General features: G+C 42.8%; 2 protein-coding genes across 2 annotated transcripts in view; one reads left to right on the top strand and one right to left on the bottom strand.

The window, feature by feature from the left end:
• UGGT2 (UDP-glucose glycoprotein glucosyltransferase 2) overlaps nucleotides 1-1,467 on the top strand; it is a 186,408-nt gene extending 184,941 nt beyond the window's left edge. Inside the window, exon 39 of the mRNA XM_060079905.1 lies at nucleotides 879-1,467. Coding sequence (XP_059935888.1) covers nucleotides 879-901 — 23 coding nt within the window. The 3' untranslated portion in view covers nucleotides 902-1,467. The remainder of the gene's footprint in view (nucleotides 1-878) is intronic.
• Nucleotides 1,468-5,381: 3,914 nt separating this feature from the next.
• DNAJC3 (DnaJ heat shock protein family (Hsp40) member C3) overlaps nucleotides 5,382-18,866 on the bottom strand; it is a 97,437-nt gene continuing 83,952 nt past the window's right edge. Inside the window, exons 10-12 of the mRNA XM_060079704.1 lie at nucleotides 12,085-12,217; nucleotides 11,055-11,203; nucleotides 5,382-9,126 (exon numbers count right to left, since the gene is read on the bottom strand). Coding sequence (XP_059935687.1) covers nucleotides 8,969-9,126; nucleotides 11,055-11,203; nucleotides 12,085-12,217 — 440 coding nt within the window. The 3' untranslated portion in view covers nucleotides 5,382-8,968. The remainder of the gene's footprint in view (nucleotides 9,127-11,054; nucleotides 11,204-12,084; nucleotides 12,218-18,866) is intronic.

The raw sequence follows: 18,866 nt of genomic DNA, 5'->3' as shown, positions 1-18,866 counted from the left end.
AAGGGAGGGGATATGGGAACATATGTGTATGTATAACTGATTAAATTTGTGATAAAGCAAAAAATTAAAAAAGAAAAAAAGAAAAAAAAATCAGCTCATCATCTCAGCTGTGTATTGTTTTCCGCGTTTAGAAATTCGTTGATAACCCTGCTCCAGTGTTGTCTCATACCCCCTTCTCCCACTGTCTTTATCGCTATTCCTTTTTATATTTCTTCCCTTTCCAGTGGAGTTTAGTGGAGAGATATAGTCTGCCATCTTGAATTATGGAACAGGATCCATTTAAAATGTATATTAATTTCTGCCTGAAAATATCATTTTCAGTGTTCTTAAATCAGTATGTGACAGCTCAATGATGCAGAAGGTGAGGAAACCATTTTGATCTCTAAGGGTCTTCACTGGTACTGATTCTCACATTTGTACAGTATTTGTGTCTGTGTTTGAATGCTCTGTCCTCCCATCTTAGATGAGGACCATATATGTCTTCTGCTTTTTGTTGTTCCATTACATTAATAACAGGATACTTTGTACATGGTGAGTAATCTGTTAGTACTGTTCAAGGCCTCTGTTGCCAGGCAGGGTGCTAGGTCCTGAAGATAACAAAGTTAAATAAGGTATGGTCCTTGTTCTCATAGACTCATGGGACCTGGCTTCTAGATGGGTAAAGAGGCAAGTACTTATGATACAATGTAATAGATACCATAACATAAAAAGAGCTATTCTTATGGCACATAATGAAGCAAGTAGTTACTGAACTAACAAACAAGAGGATCCTCAGGGAGCACCTATGCTTTTTATTATATTAACCCATACCTCAGTCAGGTTTAAGCTAATGTGATGTTTGAGATTTCAGTAGCTAAATAAACTTTCCTCTCCTACAGTTTTGACACATGATGAACTCTAGCACGGGCCTGTGTAAGAAGATAAGAAAGTATGACAAGAAATCTGCCACCTGCTGGGGAAATGTGGAACTACTGCTAAGACTTTTGCAAGTTTCATTAAGGATCAGTGACATATTCTTCAATTTAAATTATTTAAAAATACATGTGTTTAATGTATTGAATAAGTTTAAGTTATATAAGAAATGGCCATTGAGTATTTAAAACTATATTGTTCCTCTTTCTTGATTGCTTAAAACACTGTGTTTTCACCAGTTAAAGTGATAATTTTGCCAGATAATCAAGTAGAAGAACATATCTGACTAGCTGGTCCTCATGGGGAATTAGCAAACCATCTACATGTTTGGATATTCCAGCTCTATGTGCATCCATATTTCTTCATTCAAAAGATGCTTTTAAATTAGAGAAATCTATTTTGTGTTTCTTCTTCTGAGAAAGGACTCATGGTTATCTCCGAATAATTTTTTTTAAAGTAAGCCCATTTATACCTAAACTGTTGTTTTAAAATGGAAGTAGTAGTGTCACACTGTAATTATTTTGTTTATCGTAAACCATATGATGTTTTAATCCTATGCAGTATTTGTATTTTTTTAATGTTTCTAATTTTTATTTCATAAAATGATATTCATGGGCTTATGGGGTATATATGTATTCTTTTTAAAAAAGAACTGGCTAGTTTTATAGAAACTTAGTTAAGAGTGTAAACAGTTTGTTTTCCTGTTTTATATTAATAATAGATGAATAGGAATAGTAAATGTTCAAAAACTATCCAACTATTCTAGAATCATAGGATCTTGGGACTGGAGAAGACCTCAATGTCATTTGGACCCTGTCCCCTGAAGAAGCTGATTGAATGGGGCTGAGGTGAGCGTGGGACATTATGATTGTCTAAGAAGCTCTCCAGATGACTCCGGTGATAAGTGAGGTTTGAGGAACAGCCCCCCTTACAAGGCCCTGCCAGGTGGACCCTCAAGCCATCTTGGAACCTTCCAGGGCCACATGGAACTGTCTGCCTCTGGAGTCTGGCTGGTCCATCTTTGGACAACTCTGTACAGAGTTCCACAGTGAGCCCGAAGCTGTCTACTGGCAGTCTCTACTCTCGCTCCTTTGAGCCCTTCTGAACGAATCTAATCCTTCTCTATTGGATGGCACAGCCCACAGAGCATTTGAATATAATTACTTTGCCCCCAGCAGCTTCATTCTTCCTAATGAGAGATCACAAGGCCTCTCCCTCTCCCTGTAACCTTCCCTTTGTTACTTGTTTGGGTTTGTCTGTGATAAAATGGAGTGCTCCAGGTGTGGCCTGGAATGGAAGTAGATTGTTCCTGTGGGTTCCCAGGGTCCTAAGGGATGCTGTCAAAAGCTTGAGTGGTAACTTGGCCTGGGGTGAAGACCCCAGTTCCATGGGGTCTCTGGCTCACTCCTCTTGGGAGTCAGGGCTTGGTGAGAGCTAAGAGTCTCTGTAAGCTTCTAGCTTAGGCCAGATGCTCCAACCCAGCTACCTCAGGTCTGCTGTGGTGCTTTAGGCAGAAGCCCCAGCTGTGAGATGGTACTTCACTAGGTAATGGCACCTGATTTCCACACTTATTACTAACTACCATCTCCAATATGCTAGATTCTGTACCTCATAGAATATAAGCTAAATTGCAGAATAATGTAGTTTGTAGCTTATGATTTGAATGGCTAAATTTACGTTTCGTTTCCAGATGAATGATACCTTATATCTAAAAATCCAGACTTATAAATATTTCTTTACGGGGAGATTCTTTTATAAAATGGCTAATTTTTATGTCAAGTGCATGTAGAGTGCAGCGCCACACACAGCTCTCCCCTCCTCGGCGACGCGCTAGGGGAACTGAACCGCAGCCCATCTTGGAGCACAGGGCAGCACTCAGCAGAGAAGGCCACCAGCTCCGCTGCCCTGAGGGTGCTTGCTGGAAGGTAGCCCGAGGCCTCCCACATACATTCCTGACCCTGAATTCTGGTGTTCAGGTGCAGGCCCTAGAGCAAATTTTAACAAAAATCAAATCCTAGGAGAGAGCAAAGACAAACGGTATTGCCCATTTTGAGAAGTTACAGTCCACTTCTCCTTCCTCCTTCTCAGAGGAAAGCCGGAACAGAGCATATCTGAGGATTAGATTTTGAGTTTTAACCATGAAAAGACATTTAAGTTTGGGGTATAAGTTTTGGTATAAGGTAAACCCAGAATATAAGACGGAAGACAGTCCGAAGTCTTCATGCCTCCCAGATGCTTTGGTACAAGTGGTTAGAGGTTGGAAGTGCCCATCCTTCGGCTCCAGTTATCCTCAAGTTCAGGGAACAATGAAGCTCCTAGAGGGAGAGAATAGAATACTTCCAGGAAGCACCACAGGCTGTCATCCCTTGTAAACAAAAGTCAGCAAACCCACCACTGGTGTGTAGGCTTTCCTTTGTTTTCCCACAGTCTGCTTCCGCCAGAAAAATGTTTCCAGTTTCGTCCAAAGGCCAATAATCCAGGTCTTCCTAACCTGAACAAATCCAACAAATATTTAAGTACCTGCAGTGCGCGAGGCTGTCCTTTTGAAGTTACTAGGCCAGTTTAAGTGGCATTCACTATCCAAATGAAAATGCGGGGCAGGGAAAGTGTCAGGAAGGTGTGAGAAAGTGACATTTAGGATGCAAAGGGAAGCAGGAGGAAGTGCACTGGGCACAGACTAGCAAGGGGGTAGTTTTGTTCCTTTGAGGACGAGGAGGAGTGGAGGGGGTGGGGAGGTTGGAGCCAGGTGCACAAGGTGACGTAGGGGAGTTTGTCAAGTACGTGGAGAGCTTTGGTGATCGGACCCTAAAGTGCAGTGAAGGGCTCTCACATTCATCAGTGTTAATCCAGAATCTCTCCGGGAGTATTTCTATGCCTGCATTGTTTCCTAATAGTTGTATTTATTCATAACATCATTCCTGACTATATCGGGTAAAAGCTCTTGGATAAGGACAAATAGCCTTATTTGGGATCTGATGATGTGATTTTTCTTCATTGCACAGCGTCCGAGACAAAATTCCCCTGGCCTAAGGCCATGTCGTACAGAGCATTCACTGCATGTTGACCTACCAAGAGGAAGAGAAGCTAGTTTGCCTGCACTAAAATCGTGCCACTGGAGAATGAGGTCTTCCCACTTTTATGAGGTTTTAGTAACCTGAGGCAACAAAAGTATAAACACTGCAGGAAATGCAACAGGTGGTACGTGTGAAGGAGTATTAATAAAATCCTAAGAAAACGGTAACACAGGGAAGGATTGTTCGAAGAGTTATCCTTTGCTATCTTTAAACAATCTTTCACAGAGAGAAAAATCACATCCATTTAGGGCAACCAGTCTTAAAAAATCCATTCCATAGATAAATACATACATACAAATGAGACACTATTCATAGAGAAATCTCTTGTAAGAGCAGGGAAACATGCAAATAACACAGACTTAAATCCGCCAAGAAATGCTGCAAGCGGTGGTTTCTCCTTCGTGCTTTTTAACAATGTTCAATTCCAATTTCCTCAGGAAGACCTTGGAACTCCTTCTGCCAGTGGCCCTTCCACATCCAGCTGCCCGGTCCCTCGTGATATTAGAACTGGAGGAGATGCTTCTCCCAGTAGTCTGACCTTAGTGACAGTTGGAAATGTATTCAGAACAAGACTGCAACCTCGGAGTTGTCACCTGGAGGCCTCCTCGTTAGAAACTGAATCCTAGTGTAAGGCAGTGACAGGTGACTGTGCATCTCACGCTTCTGTTGATCACCTGTTGATCTCCAAGGAAGGACTGACTCGGTGGATAGAGGTCTGCAGAGCTCAGGGTCTCTGGGGTGTGACCTATGTGCCTTAAGATTGAAGTGATTGGATTTCTTGGGCGTGAGGGTAGGAGGGGGAGGGGATCAGGGCTTACAACCCCCGAGGGGCTGGTGGACTCGGCTTTCCCCTCCTGTGCGCAGGCAGGCGGCCCCCAGGCCTGTTGCAGGCACTTGCAGTATCTTCAGACGAAGGCTGACTGATGATGTGTTAAGGTGGGTATCGTGATTATTAAGAATGTGGAAACTGCTTTCTGGGAAAGTTCTCTAAGTATTCTAGCTGTCCCGTAGTTTTAGGACACGCAGAATACACAAAGAAAGCTCCTTGTGTTTGTAGTTAGAGATCTGACTGAGATAAGCCGCAGTGCCCCCCCCACCCCTTTCGGAACTTTTAACAGAAATGTGCGTGTTATGATATAAAAGGGAAAGTTCTCAGAGCCAACCTAAGTGTTAGATTTTAATGGTACTGAAAGTGAAGAACCGGCCACCTGTTGAGGCCCCGCTGTCCTAGGACCTCGGGGGGCTGGGTGACGAGTCTGTGACCATTTCTGCTTTTTGCGCTCTTCCTGCAGCTCGTGTCAAGCAGGAACCCTGTCACCTCAGTAGCTGATTACGTATAAAGCAAAGTTGGAAAACAGACTTCTCCACAAGACTGAAAGCAAGAAGGTACTCATTTGACCATAAATATTTTTATTAAATGTGAAAATACACGGGCATAAAAATAGTACCCCTATTTGTAGACATGTCTGAGACCCATTTCAGTTAATGTTCGGTGGTGTTTTTACTAAGACACTAAATTGAGATGGATTAAGTTACTTCGTCTTGTCTCGTTCAAACCAACCACAGTAGGAGTAACAGCCTCACTCACCAGACATCTCCAGTTTTCCCCTCCCCTGTGCTCTGCCTTCCACTGCACGGAAGAGGTTCAACCCACGAAACAAAGTCTGTTTACTATACACAAAGCCACGCAGTGGCTAATTTTACTCTTAAATCATTCAGCAAATGAGATCATTAAACAAAACTCATTATCCCCACCTATTAACATCATTTGCAATTACAGAATAAACTCTGCTACTAACAAAAAAAGGAATGAACTGATTTAGAATAAGGATAATTGTTGGTAAGTCAGCATTTGCCTTTCTCCTTTCTTTATAAACACGGAGAAGTCAGCTACGCTCAGCGTAGCTGCGTGCATTTCTCTAGGTTAACCACTGGTGTGTACCCGACGAAAACTCTGCACAGGGCCTGTCACCGGTGCTCTGTCCCTCTAAGGAGGCACAAGCCTGACTGAGGAGACGTTTTTAACTAAGCATCTTGTGCCCTTTTTTCATGGTAAATGTCACATAAAACTTCTGACCAATGTCATGCTTTGAAGGTGAAATCTTTCATTTTCCACCATGAATAGAAAATGGTGCCAACTTAAAACTGCGATTCTTTTAGCTTTTTCCCCTCATACTTGGTTATCAGTAGTATTTTTCTCTTAAGCTGTGGGTAGTTTTTACACTCCATTATCAGAGTCCCAAAAAGTTCTGTTTTCATACTGATACTTAAACTTTTAATACTGCCTAAAGAGAAAAATGTTTTAAAATTAGTATTGTTATATCCAATTCACATTAGTAAACTACTGAAGTCGTTTTCCAGTTTTCATTTATCCATGTTAAGAAAGCACAAACTTTCAGAAGTGGGCATTAGTTTATCCTCTCTTTTTAGAACTTTTTCAGGTTTATAGGCTGATGTGTTGAATACTTGTTGCTGTGGAAAAATATCCATTTACAGGCCAGCGATACTTCACTTCCGGCGCTCACTGAAAAGGGAGGGAGGAGTTTAACAGGGAACGTAATACAGCCAAGGCTGGGCGCCCCGCTCATTTGGCTTTTCCAGAGAGCGCCACACGGGTTACCCGGCACCCGCAGGAGCGGTGGCGACCTCCTGCGTCAGGCCGCCAGGACGGACGAGTGTCCCTTCGCACTCCCAGTGCTCTCCTCGGTCACTCTGAAAGAAGCGTGGAGTGACCACCTTCCCAGTCACGCGGATGCCAGAAGACCGCAGATGACCCTCACGGCTGGAAGTTAAAGGTCGTTCTTTTCTTCGTTCCTTAGCAGAACAGCAGAGCCCAGAGGATTGCTGTTCGCGGCGTCGGCACCACACCTGCTTCTCCGTCTTCACTGAAAACAAGTGACTCTGCACATTTCCACTGCGATGACTAAAGTCCGTCCATGGTAAGGCTTTAGGAACAGGATTTATAGTTATTACAGGTGGAGAAATAAGTGAAGCAAACAGCCCTCTCGGCGGCGGGGTGGCAGTCGGTGAGGTGGCAGGTGCCCAGGACGTGTGGCCCGCCTCCAGCCCTGCGGACTCCTTCCGGCTCCTCCTCGCTGGCAGCCTTGCACCCTCTCCTCCCGATAGAACGGCAAGTGGTTTGATATTTCCCTCTTTCTGATTCTGTGTGAAAACTCTTACTTGTAAAAGTCGGTAGAGGCCGTCGCTAGATTTCAGAGTTCACAGTGACGTCATATATGAAAGAACCAGATTGGAAAAAAAATTGCTGATGTAACTAATGAAGTAACAAGATTAAAGAATAAACAAAAATGAATTTCCCTTGTAAATTACTTTCACACTGGCTTGAATTTTGAGACATTAAAACAAAATGAGAGCTGCAAGCTGTTTGCTAGTTTTCAAAATGCAATCTTAAGTTTATTGGTAAGAAATAAACTTCTAAATAGATGCAGAAAAAGCACTCACGTGTTTTGTTCATCTCAACTATATGTTCTGTCTCAGTTTAAACAACTTTTTTCCACGCATGTTTCAGGATGACTGTAGAAGAAAACGATTTGTGCTTGGCTGGCTGTTGTGGATATTAGCAGTCAGGACGGTCCCCGCAACTCAAAGAAAATGCTTGATTTCCTAAAAGCAATATATTAAGCCTTTCCTGCTTAAATTGCTTCAGAATGCTCTGAGGCAAAAACAAAAACCTTTCCAGAATGTAATAATTTTATCTAAAGTAATTTTCTTAGATTTTAAATGCAGCATCATAATTCCACAAATATTTCATGTTCTTGATTAAAGTAACACTCATTTTTTTTTTTTAGGGAAAAAATTATCCAGTATATAAAGAAAAACTGAATAGTTCATTTCTCTTAAGAAGAAGGTATCCCAAGAAGAGATGCCATCTTGATAGTGGACATACAGCTGGAGCTAACTAGATCTGTAAACCTGTTTTTTGTTGTTTTCTTTCTGGCAGAGAACATCCAGAGACATCAAGGTCTGAAAAGGGGGCAGGCCTGCTATTTAATGCCCACCTCAAAACAGTCCCACACGGGCACCCACGGGCCAGGTAGGCCAGGACCTAAGAGATACTGTCGGCTGTATTTACTAAAAGTGGGAAACATGGCGTTCTGTTTGTTTATGTTGACTGAGCGACTTTACATTTCTAAGCCAATCCTGTTACAGGAAATGCTGTTTAACTCACAACTTCAGTTGTTGTTAAAGTATTTCATTCTGCACTACAGCAATATTATTTTAAGTACCACTGCTATATTATCTGAACCTATTTTACACATTACTTTTTCGTTTGTTGTGTTTCATATGAAAAGGGCCAGTAGGATTTACAATTAATTCTATTTCAGTGATTTTCAGTACTCCCCTGCAGGTACTGAACAAAAAAACATACATGCTTAACATCCGTCCAAATCTAACCCTGGCTCCAGCGACTATCATTCGGTAGCAGGTTTTCTAAAAGACAGGCTCTGCCCACCTTCCATGACAGCCACATTCATGCTCGAAGAGAGATGGGAATGCAGGTGGAAATCTAACATATTTACAAATGACTGGACTGACCAGGATCTAAGTAAGAACATACAGCTCAGAACGTTCATTCCTCTGGGAGAATCCTGACACCACAGCTCCGCCTCACAAATGCAGGCTCTGACAGACACGTAAGCAAGGATGTGAAGAAAAGAATTTCCACGTGCTCCAGTGTAGAAAAATACAAACTCTGCGCGCCTGTCTCCGACTCCTTCGTCCCGACGTTCACAGCCCAGACGCAGGCTGCTCCGCCAGACACAGCACCGTTCCCCTGCCTCCCTGCCCTCACAAACCCATCAACCTCAAGTCTAAAACGGATAAGAACAGATATTTCCTGTGAAAACAACTCTTTGGTCATGGACAAACTGAAAGACTGAAATTTTTTTGTCATTAAGATCCTGGAACAAGGTTTTTTTTTGTTTAATCTTTAAAAAATGAAGAGCAGAAAAACAGCTGGTTTAATTGAAGTGGAATTTAAATCTAAAAGGTCCGCCTGAGCTGAAGGGATTGAACCCTTGCCATGAGTTCCAGCTCCTGTGGAAAGGGTTGCCGCCCCCTCCTTGTTGGCTTTCTGCATCCAGGGGGTCTTCTCCGTCGTCAAACTTCTTCCTCATCTCTGTAAAAGAAACCAGCGAGCTAAGAGCCAGGCGCTGCCAGAGGTGTGGGCCGAGGCGGGGTCTGAGGACCACACCCCTCGGTTACCGAGACAACCGTGACCGACTGATGCTCAAATCCAGCCTCCCGCTCCCACCCAGACCACAGACTCGGTTTCAGGAGAAACCAGTCACGGAGAAGGCGGTGAGGTTCAGGGTTGAACATGGACATTCACGCAAGTCCGGACGCCCTAAAGCTTCTCTCCTCACAAGAAGCCACCCAAGGAAATTCTTCTCTGGGAAAGCCGAGGAGTTGCAGGGAAGGAGCCCTCAAAGTCACGCACGCCCTTCTGATCACACGGCCGTGTTCACCGTCCTAACCCCAAGCATCAAGTCAACCCAGGAAGCGTCTGGGGCCTCGCTATTAAATCTAAACAGAAGGAAGGCTCCCCAGACCTGAGGGAGGGAGGCGCCCTATCGTACAGGCCGGGAGGCCACCTCCACTGCTGTGCCCGTCAGCCCGGAGCAAAGCCCGTGATGAGACAAGCCTGTGCAGACACGTGGGAGAAAGGGATGCTGCAGGCAGCAGACGAGCAAGCTAATATCCTCAGAGATGAGGAGCAGCTGTCATCTTCACAGTAAGGACAGGCGCTGAGGACAGAAAAGAGCTCCTAGTTATCAAGAGTGCGGCTCCCTTCTCGAGGCACGCGGCTCTGCCCGCAGGCCCCCTGCTCCCCTCAGGGCTCGGCTCCAGAGCGCCTCACCTGCCCGCTGCGCACACTGAGAGGACACAGCCATTCACGGGCATCGACATGTGCAGAATAAAAGAACAAACAGTATGTATCCTCCTGTACTCGTTCAGTAACTCCTCCCTCTCTCACTGGATTATAAATTACTTCAGAACAAACATCATTTACTTTCAATTCCATAGCATAAGTAGTTCAGAAACTTGTCAAATGGGCATAAAATGCGATTTCCTTCTATTTTGTTAAATTTGTCTAGCTCAAGTCATAGTTTCTGCTCCCACTGACACGGAAAGCCACAAAAAAGCAGTGGGTAATAGCTTAACATGAAATTCCCTCTGGAAATGTCAAAGCATTGCTCGGTATTACCTAAATTCTTAAACTGTCTCCCTCTTATTTTCCAGGTCATTTTATTTTTTTTATTTTTTATTTTTTTTGCTGTACGCGGGCCTCTCACTGCTGTGGCCTCCCCCGCCGCGGAGCACAGGCTCCGGACACACAGGCTCCGCGGCCATGGCTCGCGGGCCCAGCCGCTCCGCGGCACGTGGGATCCTCCGGGACAGGGGCACGAACCCGCGTCCCCCGCATCGGCAGGCGGACTCTCAACCACTGCGCCACCAGGGAAGCCCCTCCAGGCCATTTTAGCTTACGTGAAATAACATTTATATCAACCAGTAAATCGAATGACCATCAGAGTTAGAGCACGATCCCTGGGGAGCCACCCTCAGAGGGCAGGGCCGGCCCTGGGCTGGGTATCTGCCCCGTCCCACCACTGCACACTCCTGCCTGGCAGTCCATATCCTAATCAAGCTCCTGTAAGTTTGGTATAAAAATCCACATTGATCTGTGAAGCTGGAAGGGACAAACCTAAGAGGATCCCTCTTGTTGTACTTGCATATCATTGGTGGAAAAACCTGAGGCCCAAAAAAGTTCTAGGAACTTATTCAAAGAGAGATAAGAGTCACCCTCAGGCCTTCTGATTCCACACTTGGTGGCGTCTCCACTGCACTGTGCACATGAGGGTCCCTAGAGTCTGACAAGGGTAGTCATGAAAATGGGCTTCAGGGACCATCGCCAGCTCCCGAGGTCAGCCCCAGGGGGCCCACTCGTGACACGGCCTCTAAGACGGGCAAAGGAATAGAGGTAAGAAGTTGCCAGTCACTGACTCGGCCATTTCAAGAGAACAGAAACATTAAAGCAAACAATACCTGGATCGGAGAGGACTTCTTTAGCAGCTGCTATGTCAATAAACTTTTTCTCGGCTTTTTTCTTTTCTTCTTCATTCTGGAAGTTATCTGGGTGCCACTGCAGTGCTAATTTTCGGTATGCTTTAATGATTTCTTGTTTTTTGGCATTTCTGAAGGGTGGTAAAATTAATTCATAATCATTAGTTAAGAAGTGTCCAACATACTGCCAGGAGGAGCCAAAAGGGGCAGTGAGGGAGATCCCACTGGCAGGTCAGCTGCCCGGTTTTCTGAATACGCATCGTAACCGGCTGAGCGTCATCCCCAGCACTCCGCGTGACCCTTACGGTCGCCAGGCTTCCTGATGTCAGAATCTCACCAGGAACAAATTTAAGTGCTCCTGAGCTTTACAATTCTCCCTTAAGAAAACTGCATTGATGCATTTTTTAACTTTCTGAATTTCCAAACTACCATGACTCGATTCTTGGCATTAAAAGAGACAGTGACTCTTTGAAGCCCACTTTGTATTTTGCTCCTGGGTTATTAGCTTACTCAGAAAGAACAAAGTTTCAGACTGTTGATTGAAAGATTGATGGTTCCCCTGTTCAGGGAAGGTGGGTCTAATATAAAAGCAGGTATTGAGTAGATTACATTCTCCCTGTGCCTTCAAGTTCATTCTGAAAGTGCCACTTTATTTTTAGGCCTAAAGAAGTTATCTTTTCCCCAGCCCCTCTCTCCCTCCTGTCCCCACCAAAAGAAAGCGCACTCCCACCTCTTTACCCTTCTTAAAAAATCTAGGCCCAGGACCTATTCATGCCATAGTGTCCTTTCTTTGTCACCAACTACTAATTCTCCACCATTGCATGACTAGTCTCTATCAAATTTATCTGTAATATATTCAAAACAGCTTTATGATATTCAAGATGGTTAGGGTTTCATCTATGACTGAAATTACCTAAGAAAAGGAAATGAATCAGAGGGGAAAAAAGAGCAACAATTAGCTTTAAAACAGTTGATTAAAAATAACAATGTGAATTTTAAATTTATAACTCACCTTTTTACTCCCAAGATTTTATAATAATCTCGTTTCTGCGACTGTTTCAGTAGCCTCTGTGCTTTCTCTAGACCTTCTCGAATCTGCTGGTCATTCTCATTGTGTTCCTGAGCAGTTTCATAGTCCTGAATGGCTGTCAAAATATGTTGAAGACAATGCTGTTAAAATGAATTAAATGCTTGTGACCTTTACAAACCCTGCAAATGTGACACTAAAGCCACCATCCTCAACCCCTCCCTTTGCCATTACTAAGAGCCTAAGAAGTGATATCACCTTAATAATTTTGTTCAAAACCACGAAAGGCATAATTGAGGCTGAATTAGGTAGCCTACTGCTCCCGTTCAGTAAAAGCCACACTGCTTGTTTACCTGCCCACCCTCCCACATTATCTTCCCCACAACTGTAAGGTGTCTTAATATCAGCACTTTATGCAAAGCAATGAAGTGCCTGTTGCACAGGAAAATAAGACAGCAGCAAAGAAAAGCTCCGTGGGTAGCTATGGGGCCACGGCTCAGAAGGGTGAGAGGCTCAGAGACCTGGAGAAACCCTCAGCAGTCAGAACGAGCAGTTCACCCACAGGTTTCAACACAAACTATTACAAAACTGATTTTTTTTTTAAGTATCAATCAAAACAGAAAGACACATACAGTCCTGGTATGGGAAGTCTGATGACAATTCACATGGCATCTTTCTTTTCATATTATTTTAAATATTTAGAAAATACAAGGCCTCTGGATATCTAACGTCATGCAGAGCAGAGGCCTCTCCTTAGAAGGACCTGCTGGCAAGCCTGGCCCTTGGCGGACGACCGTAAGTTGGGTTTCAGCAGTGGATTTCACCCTTCCCTGATAAGAATGGCTGGCCTACCTAAACGGTTTGTATAAACAATGTGGTTTATGCTAAACATCTCGCCTTGTGGGCATTCTGGTATGGGCTAGGCAGAAGGTGCCTACCTGGCCAGCCCCCAGTAAAGACCCTGGGCGGGCCCTGGTTCTCCGAGGAATTAAGCTTGTCTTGCTTGATTTCACAGACTCTTGGAATCTTCCACCCGGTTTCCTCTGGATTTCACCCATGTGCCTTTTCCCTCTGCTGATCTTGTTTGTATCCTTTCATTAGGATAAATCTTAGCCCTGAGAACAACTGTGTGCTGAGTCCCAGTGTCCTCCTCCTGAATCACCTCATCTGGGGGTAGTAATTTTTCTCACTGTCCTCCTTGGACAGAGAACTTAAATAATGGATTGTTGGGTTCAAATTCTCATTTTTTATGGAAGTGCATTTCACTGTGGGAAAGCCATCTCTCTGGACAACAGGCCTGAGCATTCATCTTGGCAACTGCTAATCCTGGAAGGGGTTTAGAAGGCACCTTGGGCAGGTTTAAAATGAGAAAGATAGTAGAATAAGGTGGACAAATTTAGTTAGCCTGCGCATAGAAAAAGGAACCAATACTACCTTCGGCTCATGGGGGAAGGGGGACGCTTCAAGCTATTATCCTAATTCCTGCCTCAATGCATTAATATTAAATATTAACATGAAACATTAATATTACTGTCACTCAACCAACAGTGACATCCTAAAATACCTTTCCAATTTAGCACACAGACACAAAGCCATTATAAATAGTAGTGAGGTTTAACTTGCAATACGCATAGCACTTGATACCACAACCTAGTAAGGAAATACACTTGAAATTTAGTACAAGGGGAAAATGTTTCAATATACTCAATTTTTCTACTTATGCAAACCCTACATTTAAAACATGTTTTCATTCTTAAATGTTCAGAGTATCTTCCCCAAAGCAGTCTTCTGTCTCCTATCTTTCATTAACACTTAAGGTAGATACATTTTTCCCAATACAGGAAAGATATAAAATTATAAGTTGTTTCCTAAAATTCACGATTACAGGTAGTTAACTAATCAGGAACTTAATATGGATGATGTAAGACTTTCCATGGACATAAACTAGACAGCTCATTCTTATATTTTCTCATAGTCCACTCTCTAAGGGGGTATCTTCAAAAAGAAAAAAGTAAATGACACCCAATTATGTTCCATATTATATGTCCCATATAACTGAACAGCTGTAAAGATTACAATAAGCCAGAAATATTAAGGTCCTTAATGAATAGTATGTTACATATTAGCCAAATCATTTTCTAACCTCTGAACCTAAAAACTCTGATCCTTCCCAAATTCTTTTTCTTCTGTGTGTCCCTCACCCAGTTCTTCAGGAGCAGTACAAACAACCAGGGCAAGATGGCAGACAGTAAGTAAGTACAGGAATTTCCTGTCTTCTATCCCACTATCCCACAAAAATGACAAAAAATAATATAACCATGGCATCCCTGAAAACTACAGCAGACCAGAAATTTTGACAAATTTCTGGAAGAGAGAAGGCAAATAGGATCACATTAATAACGAATAAACCTAATAGAACCACAATCCAAATACGCACTGAAAAGAGGCCCTAGCAGATTTGGAAGCTGTTCTTTTTGGCCAAGGGTTCTGAGTTTAGCAAGCGGGAGGACCTTTAAGGCAAATCATCAGGTTACTTCGCAAGATGACTAAGCAGTGGCTGGGCAGCCTCTGCCCCCGTATGTGGAGCAGCTGGCTGCAGCATTAACCCCAAGCAGGGCCCAAGAACTCTCGTCTCTAAGCAGAATAGAAAATGCGCATGTGGAAGGCCCCTGACGTGTGCTGCTGGGCCCAGGAAGAGAAGCAGGGCTGAGCCCACGGGTACCCAAGACCTCCACAACAGGTCTGCAATAAACACAGGAAAAGCAGTTGCACCCAGAATTTAAACACCAAAGGACTCCACCTGGTAAGTTAACTGTGTGAAGTCCTGCTCATTTGGGCAACTGGGCAGGATGACAGGCACGTAGGGAACGCCTTCCTGTGAACAGGTCCCACCCACTTAAAGCCAGTGTGAGCTCCCCAATACGGAGGAGCATTTGAAAAGACAGATACACACAATACGCACAGCTGCAAATGACTCCCCTCTCTCTCACACTCCATTACTCCATTAGCAAGCCCCAAATCATCTTCCCTTCAACATCTATCCAGACTTAACCGTTCCTCACCACTTCCACACTTACCACTGTGATGCAGTCCACCATTAATACACCTGAACAGCTGTAACAGCTTCAAAAGGTGTTCATAAGGTGTTCCCAGCTTCCACCTTACTCCCCGAAAAGTCTGTTCTCAAAACAGGGACTTTAGAGGCCCTTTTAAAGAGTTCATCAGACCTCCAATATAATATGCCCCGTGGAGCATCAGCTTTCTCCTCCTGCCTATCACACGAAACAAGGTAAATGGCGGGGTGACGTATGGGGGGACACAGCATTCTCAGCACAATACAAGGAGACTGTTCAAAGGCTGCTACAATTAGCTAATAGCAGCCATGAATCTAAGATGAGAGGAAGAGCAAACAGTGAGAGAGCCCTAAGAGAAAAGATCACAGAAGATGCCAGCAAAATGCACTATGAGAATGGACTCACCCTGAAGTGAGTGACAACCTACATCCTGTACCTAGTACAAGAAGCATGAGATCTGGAGCAGACACAGTGGAGATAATGCAGAGGCCTTGCTGGGGAGAAGACAAGAAAGAGAAAATACAATGAGTGACAAGAGCAAAGAGCCCTGGGCAACACATCCCAGGCAACTTGGAGACCGTGTGCTCTCTGCAAGTGACGGGCTCACCCAGAAGTGCAAAAGATACAGCCCTTTGGTGTAGCAAAGGAAGTGGGCAGAGGGGCAACAGGGCTGGCAGCAGACGACCTCCCAGACACAGTTTGGTTCAGAGAAACAGAGAGGGCAGGGCTACAGAGAAAGGCCATTTTAGCAGGAAGCAGAATGTCTGTGGAAACAGTGAAGCAGAAAGTACAGCAACTGTTAAGTATAGAAGCTGCCTGTCCCCAGCACCCCTTTACACACACACACACACACACACACACACACACACACACACACACACCAGAGGACTGTCCCACAGATAGCCAGGGCAAGGTAATTCAAGTCATTTTATGCTGAGCAATAATGTTTTTTATCTGGCACAGTCTCAATTAAAAGCCGTTTAAATTTTAAATTAAAAACAGGAAAAGAACACCAAAACTTACCTGATGAACATGCATCAAAACAACAAAGCCAAAGAATATATGAAAATTCTAAGCAAACGTTATGGCATAAATTTTTAAAACTTAATCCAATCACCTCTATTAAGGGTAATCACAAAGCACAATAAGAACTCAGCAAAGAGTGAGACAAGGAAGAGGTAAAAATGTAATCAGAACTCAAGAAAAATAAGAACAAATTAAAACTATCATGGAAGTGAAGATGAAATGAGAAGAAGCACAAGGGAGAAGAAGCATATGGGGAAAAAATAAGGACCTAATAAAATGAAATGGAAATAGAGTTTAAAAAACTAGAGAAAAAAATTATGGCTATAGATGATGAGCAAAGAGAATACAACAGTACTTAACTGAATCTTTGAAGGAGAAAACCAAACCAATATAACAAAACAATTCAGATTAAATTTAAGAAAACTTTCCTGAAATAAAAGATGAATCTATGTCTTGAAAAGTGCACAGTAGGTGCACCAGGGCAAAGTGGCTGAGATGGTCAACTCTGAGATATACCCTAGTAAAATCAACACACCCAAAAGATAAGGGCTTTTTGGACAGCCAGACCAAAACCAAAAAATCTGGCCCCAGATTTTCCATAGCAATATTCAGTGCAGAAGAAAATGGGAAAATAACTATAAGATATGCAGAAAAAGTGTGAACAAAGGATTCTATCATCTAGCCAAGCCATCCTTCGAGTATAAAAGGTACAAACAGCTTTGAACATAGAAGAAATCAGAATATTTTCCCAGGAGCCCCTCAAGGAAACTACTATTGGATGAATTCACCAAGAAAAGGCTAGAGAAAGCATGGTCAAAGGAATGATGGTACACATTAAATATAGTCAATGTAGAACTGAGACTAAAACAAACCAGGGAATTACAGTGATAGGGTAGAGTGTATGCACTGCCAATGCAGAAGGGATACAGCTAACAAGAAGTGAGAAAATAAAGGGGAGAAAAGATGAGAAAGTAAGTTCATTCATTCCCACCAATCACAGCTAAAGCAATCAGGAAACATCACCCACTAATGAGCAACAGGCAAATAATTAAAATTTCATTAACAAGTCTTAAGTGGTAGGGGAAAGGGAAAGAAGAGGAAGAAACATGCTAATATTCTTCCTTGCTGTAGGAAACTAATATATATTGCCCAAAGAAAGAGGGCTAAGTTAATAAACCTATAAAAATAACCAAGAAGAAAAATACAAACCTTCTAAACTATTAGAATAGTATATACAAAATAATACAGGCCAAATAACAAAAATTCTCTGAAAAATAGAATAAGAGTACTCAGACCAAATATATTTGTCACACTAATAAGTATAAATGTGCTTATTAACTCACCTATTTAAAAGAATTTCATACTGGATCACAAAGCAAAACCCAACTCTATGCAAGAAACACACCTGAAATGAAGTGATTCCAAAAAGTTGAAACTAAAAGTATGGTCAAAGTTTCACCAGGCAAATGCAAATAAAATTTGGTTCACTATCTTAACATCAGATAATTAGAATTTAGGTTAAAAACATTAAACAGAGGGAATTCCCTGGCAGTCCAGTGGTTAGGACTCAGCACTTTCACTGCCGTAGTCCTGGATGCAATCCCTGTTCGGTGAACTAAGATCACATAAGCCACTCAGCATGGCCAAAAAAAAAAGCATTAAACAGAGCAAAAAAGGGGGAGTGTAGAAATATAGTGAAGACATATTACGAATATCTGTGCATCAAATAAAAAAGCAGCAACCATTTATAAAGCAGAAATTATAAGAGACACTACAGAGATGTAAGGACACTAGTAGTGGAAGACTTCAACCTCTCTGTTCATATCAGATCAAGTGGCCCAAAAAAAAGGCAAGAAAAGGAAGACCACAATATAAGGTGGATCTGATTGATATGCCAAACTCTGTCCCAGAAACGAAAGAGTACATCTATTTTCAAGTCCCTGACTCATGAAGTCAGCCATTTTAGGCCAAAAATAAGACAGTAATAAATTCCAAAAAATGGAAGTAGTAAAAACATTCTTTCATCAAAATGTTTTAACACTGGAAATTAATAGTAAATCAGAAAATAGGGCTTTTCCACCTAGGCTCTGTGCACCATTTTTAAACCCTCCAACAACTCTTATGACGAAGAAATATAAAAATAAGAATTGCAAAATATCTAGAAAATAATAATACTGAAAATACTACCATTCAGAACCTACAGGACATAGCTCAAGCAGTGCTAAGAGAACAATTCATAACCTTAGTGGTTCAATAAAAATTAAAGGTGGGGCCTCCCTGGTGGTGCAGTGGTTGGGAGTCCGCCTGCCGATGCAGGGGATACGGGTTCGTGCCCCGGTCTGGGAGGATCCCATATGCCGCGGAGCGGCTGGGCCCATGAGCCATGGCCGCTGGGCCTGCGCATCCGGAGCCTGTGCTCCGCAACGGGAGAGGCCACAACAGTGAGAGGCCCGCATACCGCAAAAAAAAAAAAAAAAAAAAAAAAAAAAATTAAAGGTGAAAAATGAATTAATTATGAGATTCAAAGTTAGAAAAAAATTGTAGGACAAAAATAGAAATTAATGAAACCAAAAAAGATCAAAATTGTTAAGTCAAGCTTACTTCTTAGCAGAAATGAATAAAAACCTCTAACCTAGTCAAGAAAAGGAAACAAGCTCAAATACAAAA

Source organism: Mesoplodon densirostris, chromosome 17 (assembly GCF_025265405.1).
Source record: "Mesoplodon densirostris isolate mMesDen1 chromosome 17, mMesDen1 primary haplotype, whole genome shotgun sequence".
Taxonomy (NCBI): domain Eukaryota; kingdom Metazoa; phylum Chordata; class Mammalia; order Artiodactyla; family Ziphiidae; genus Mesoplodon; species Mesoplodon densirostris.
The sequence above is the reverse complement of the archived record's forward strand: the minus strand, read 5'-3'. Positions and strand labels throughout refer to the sequence as shown.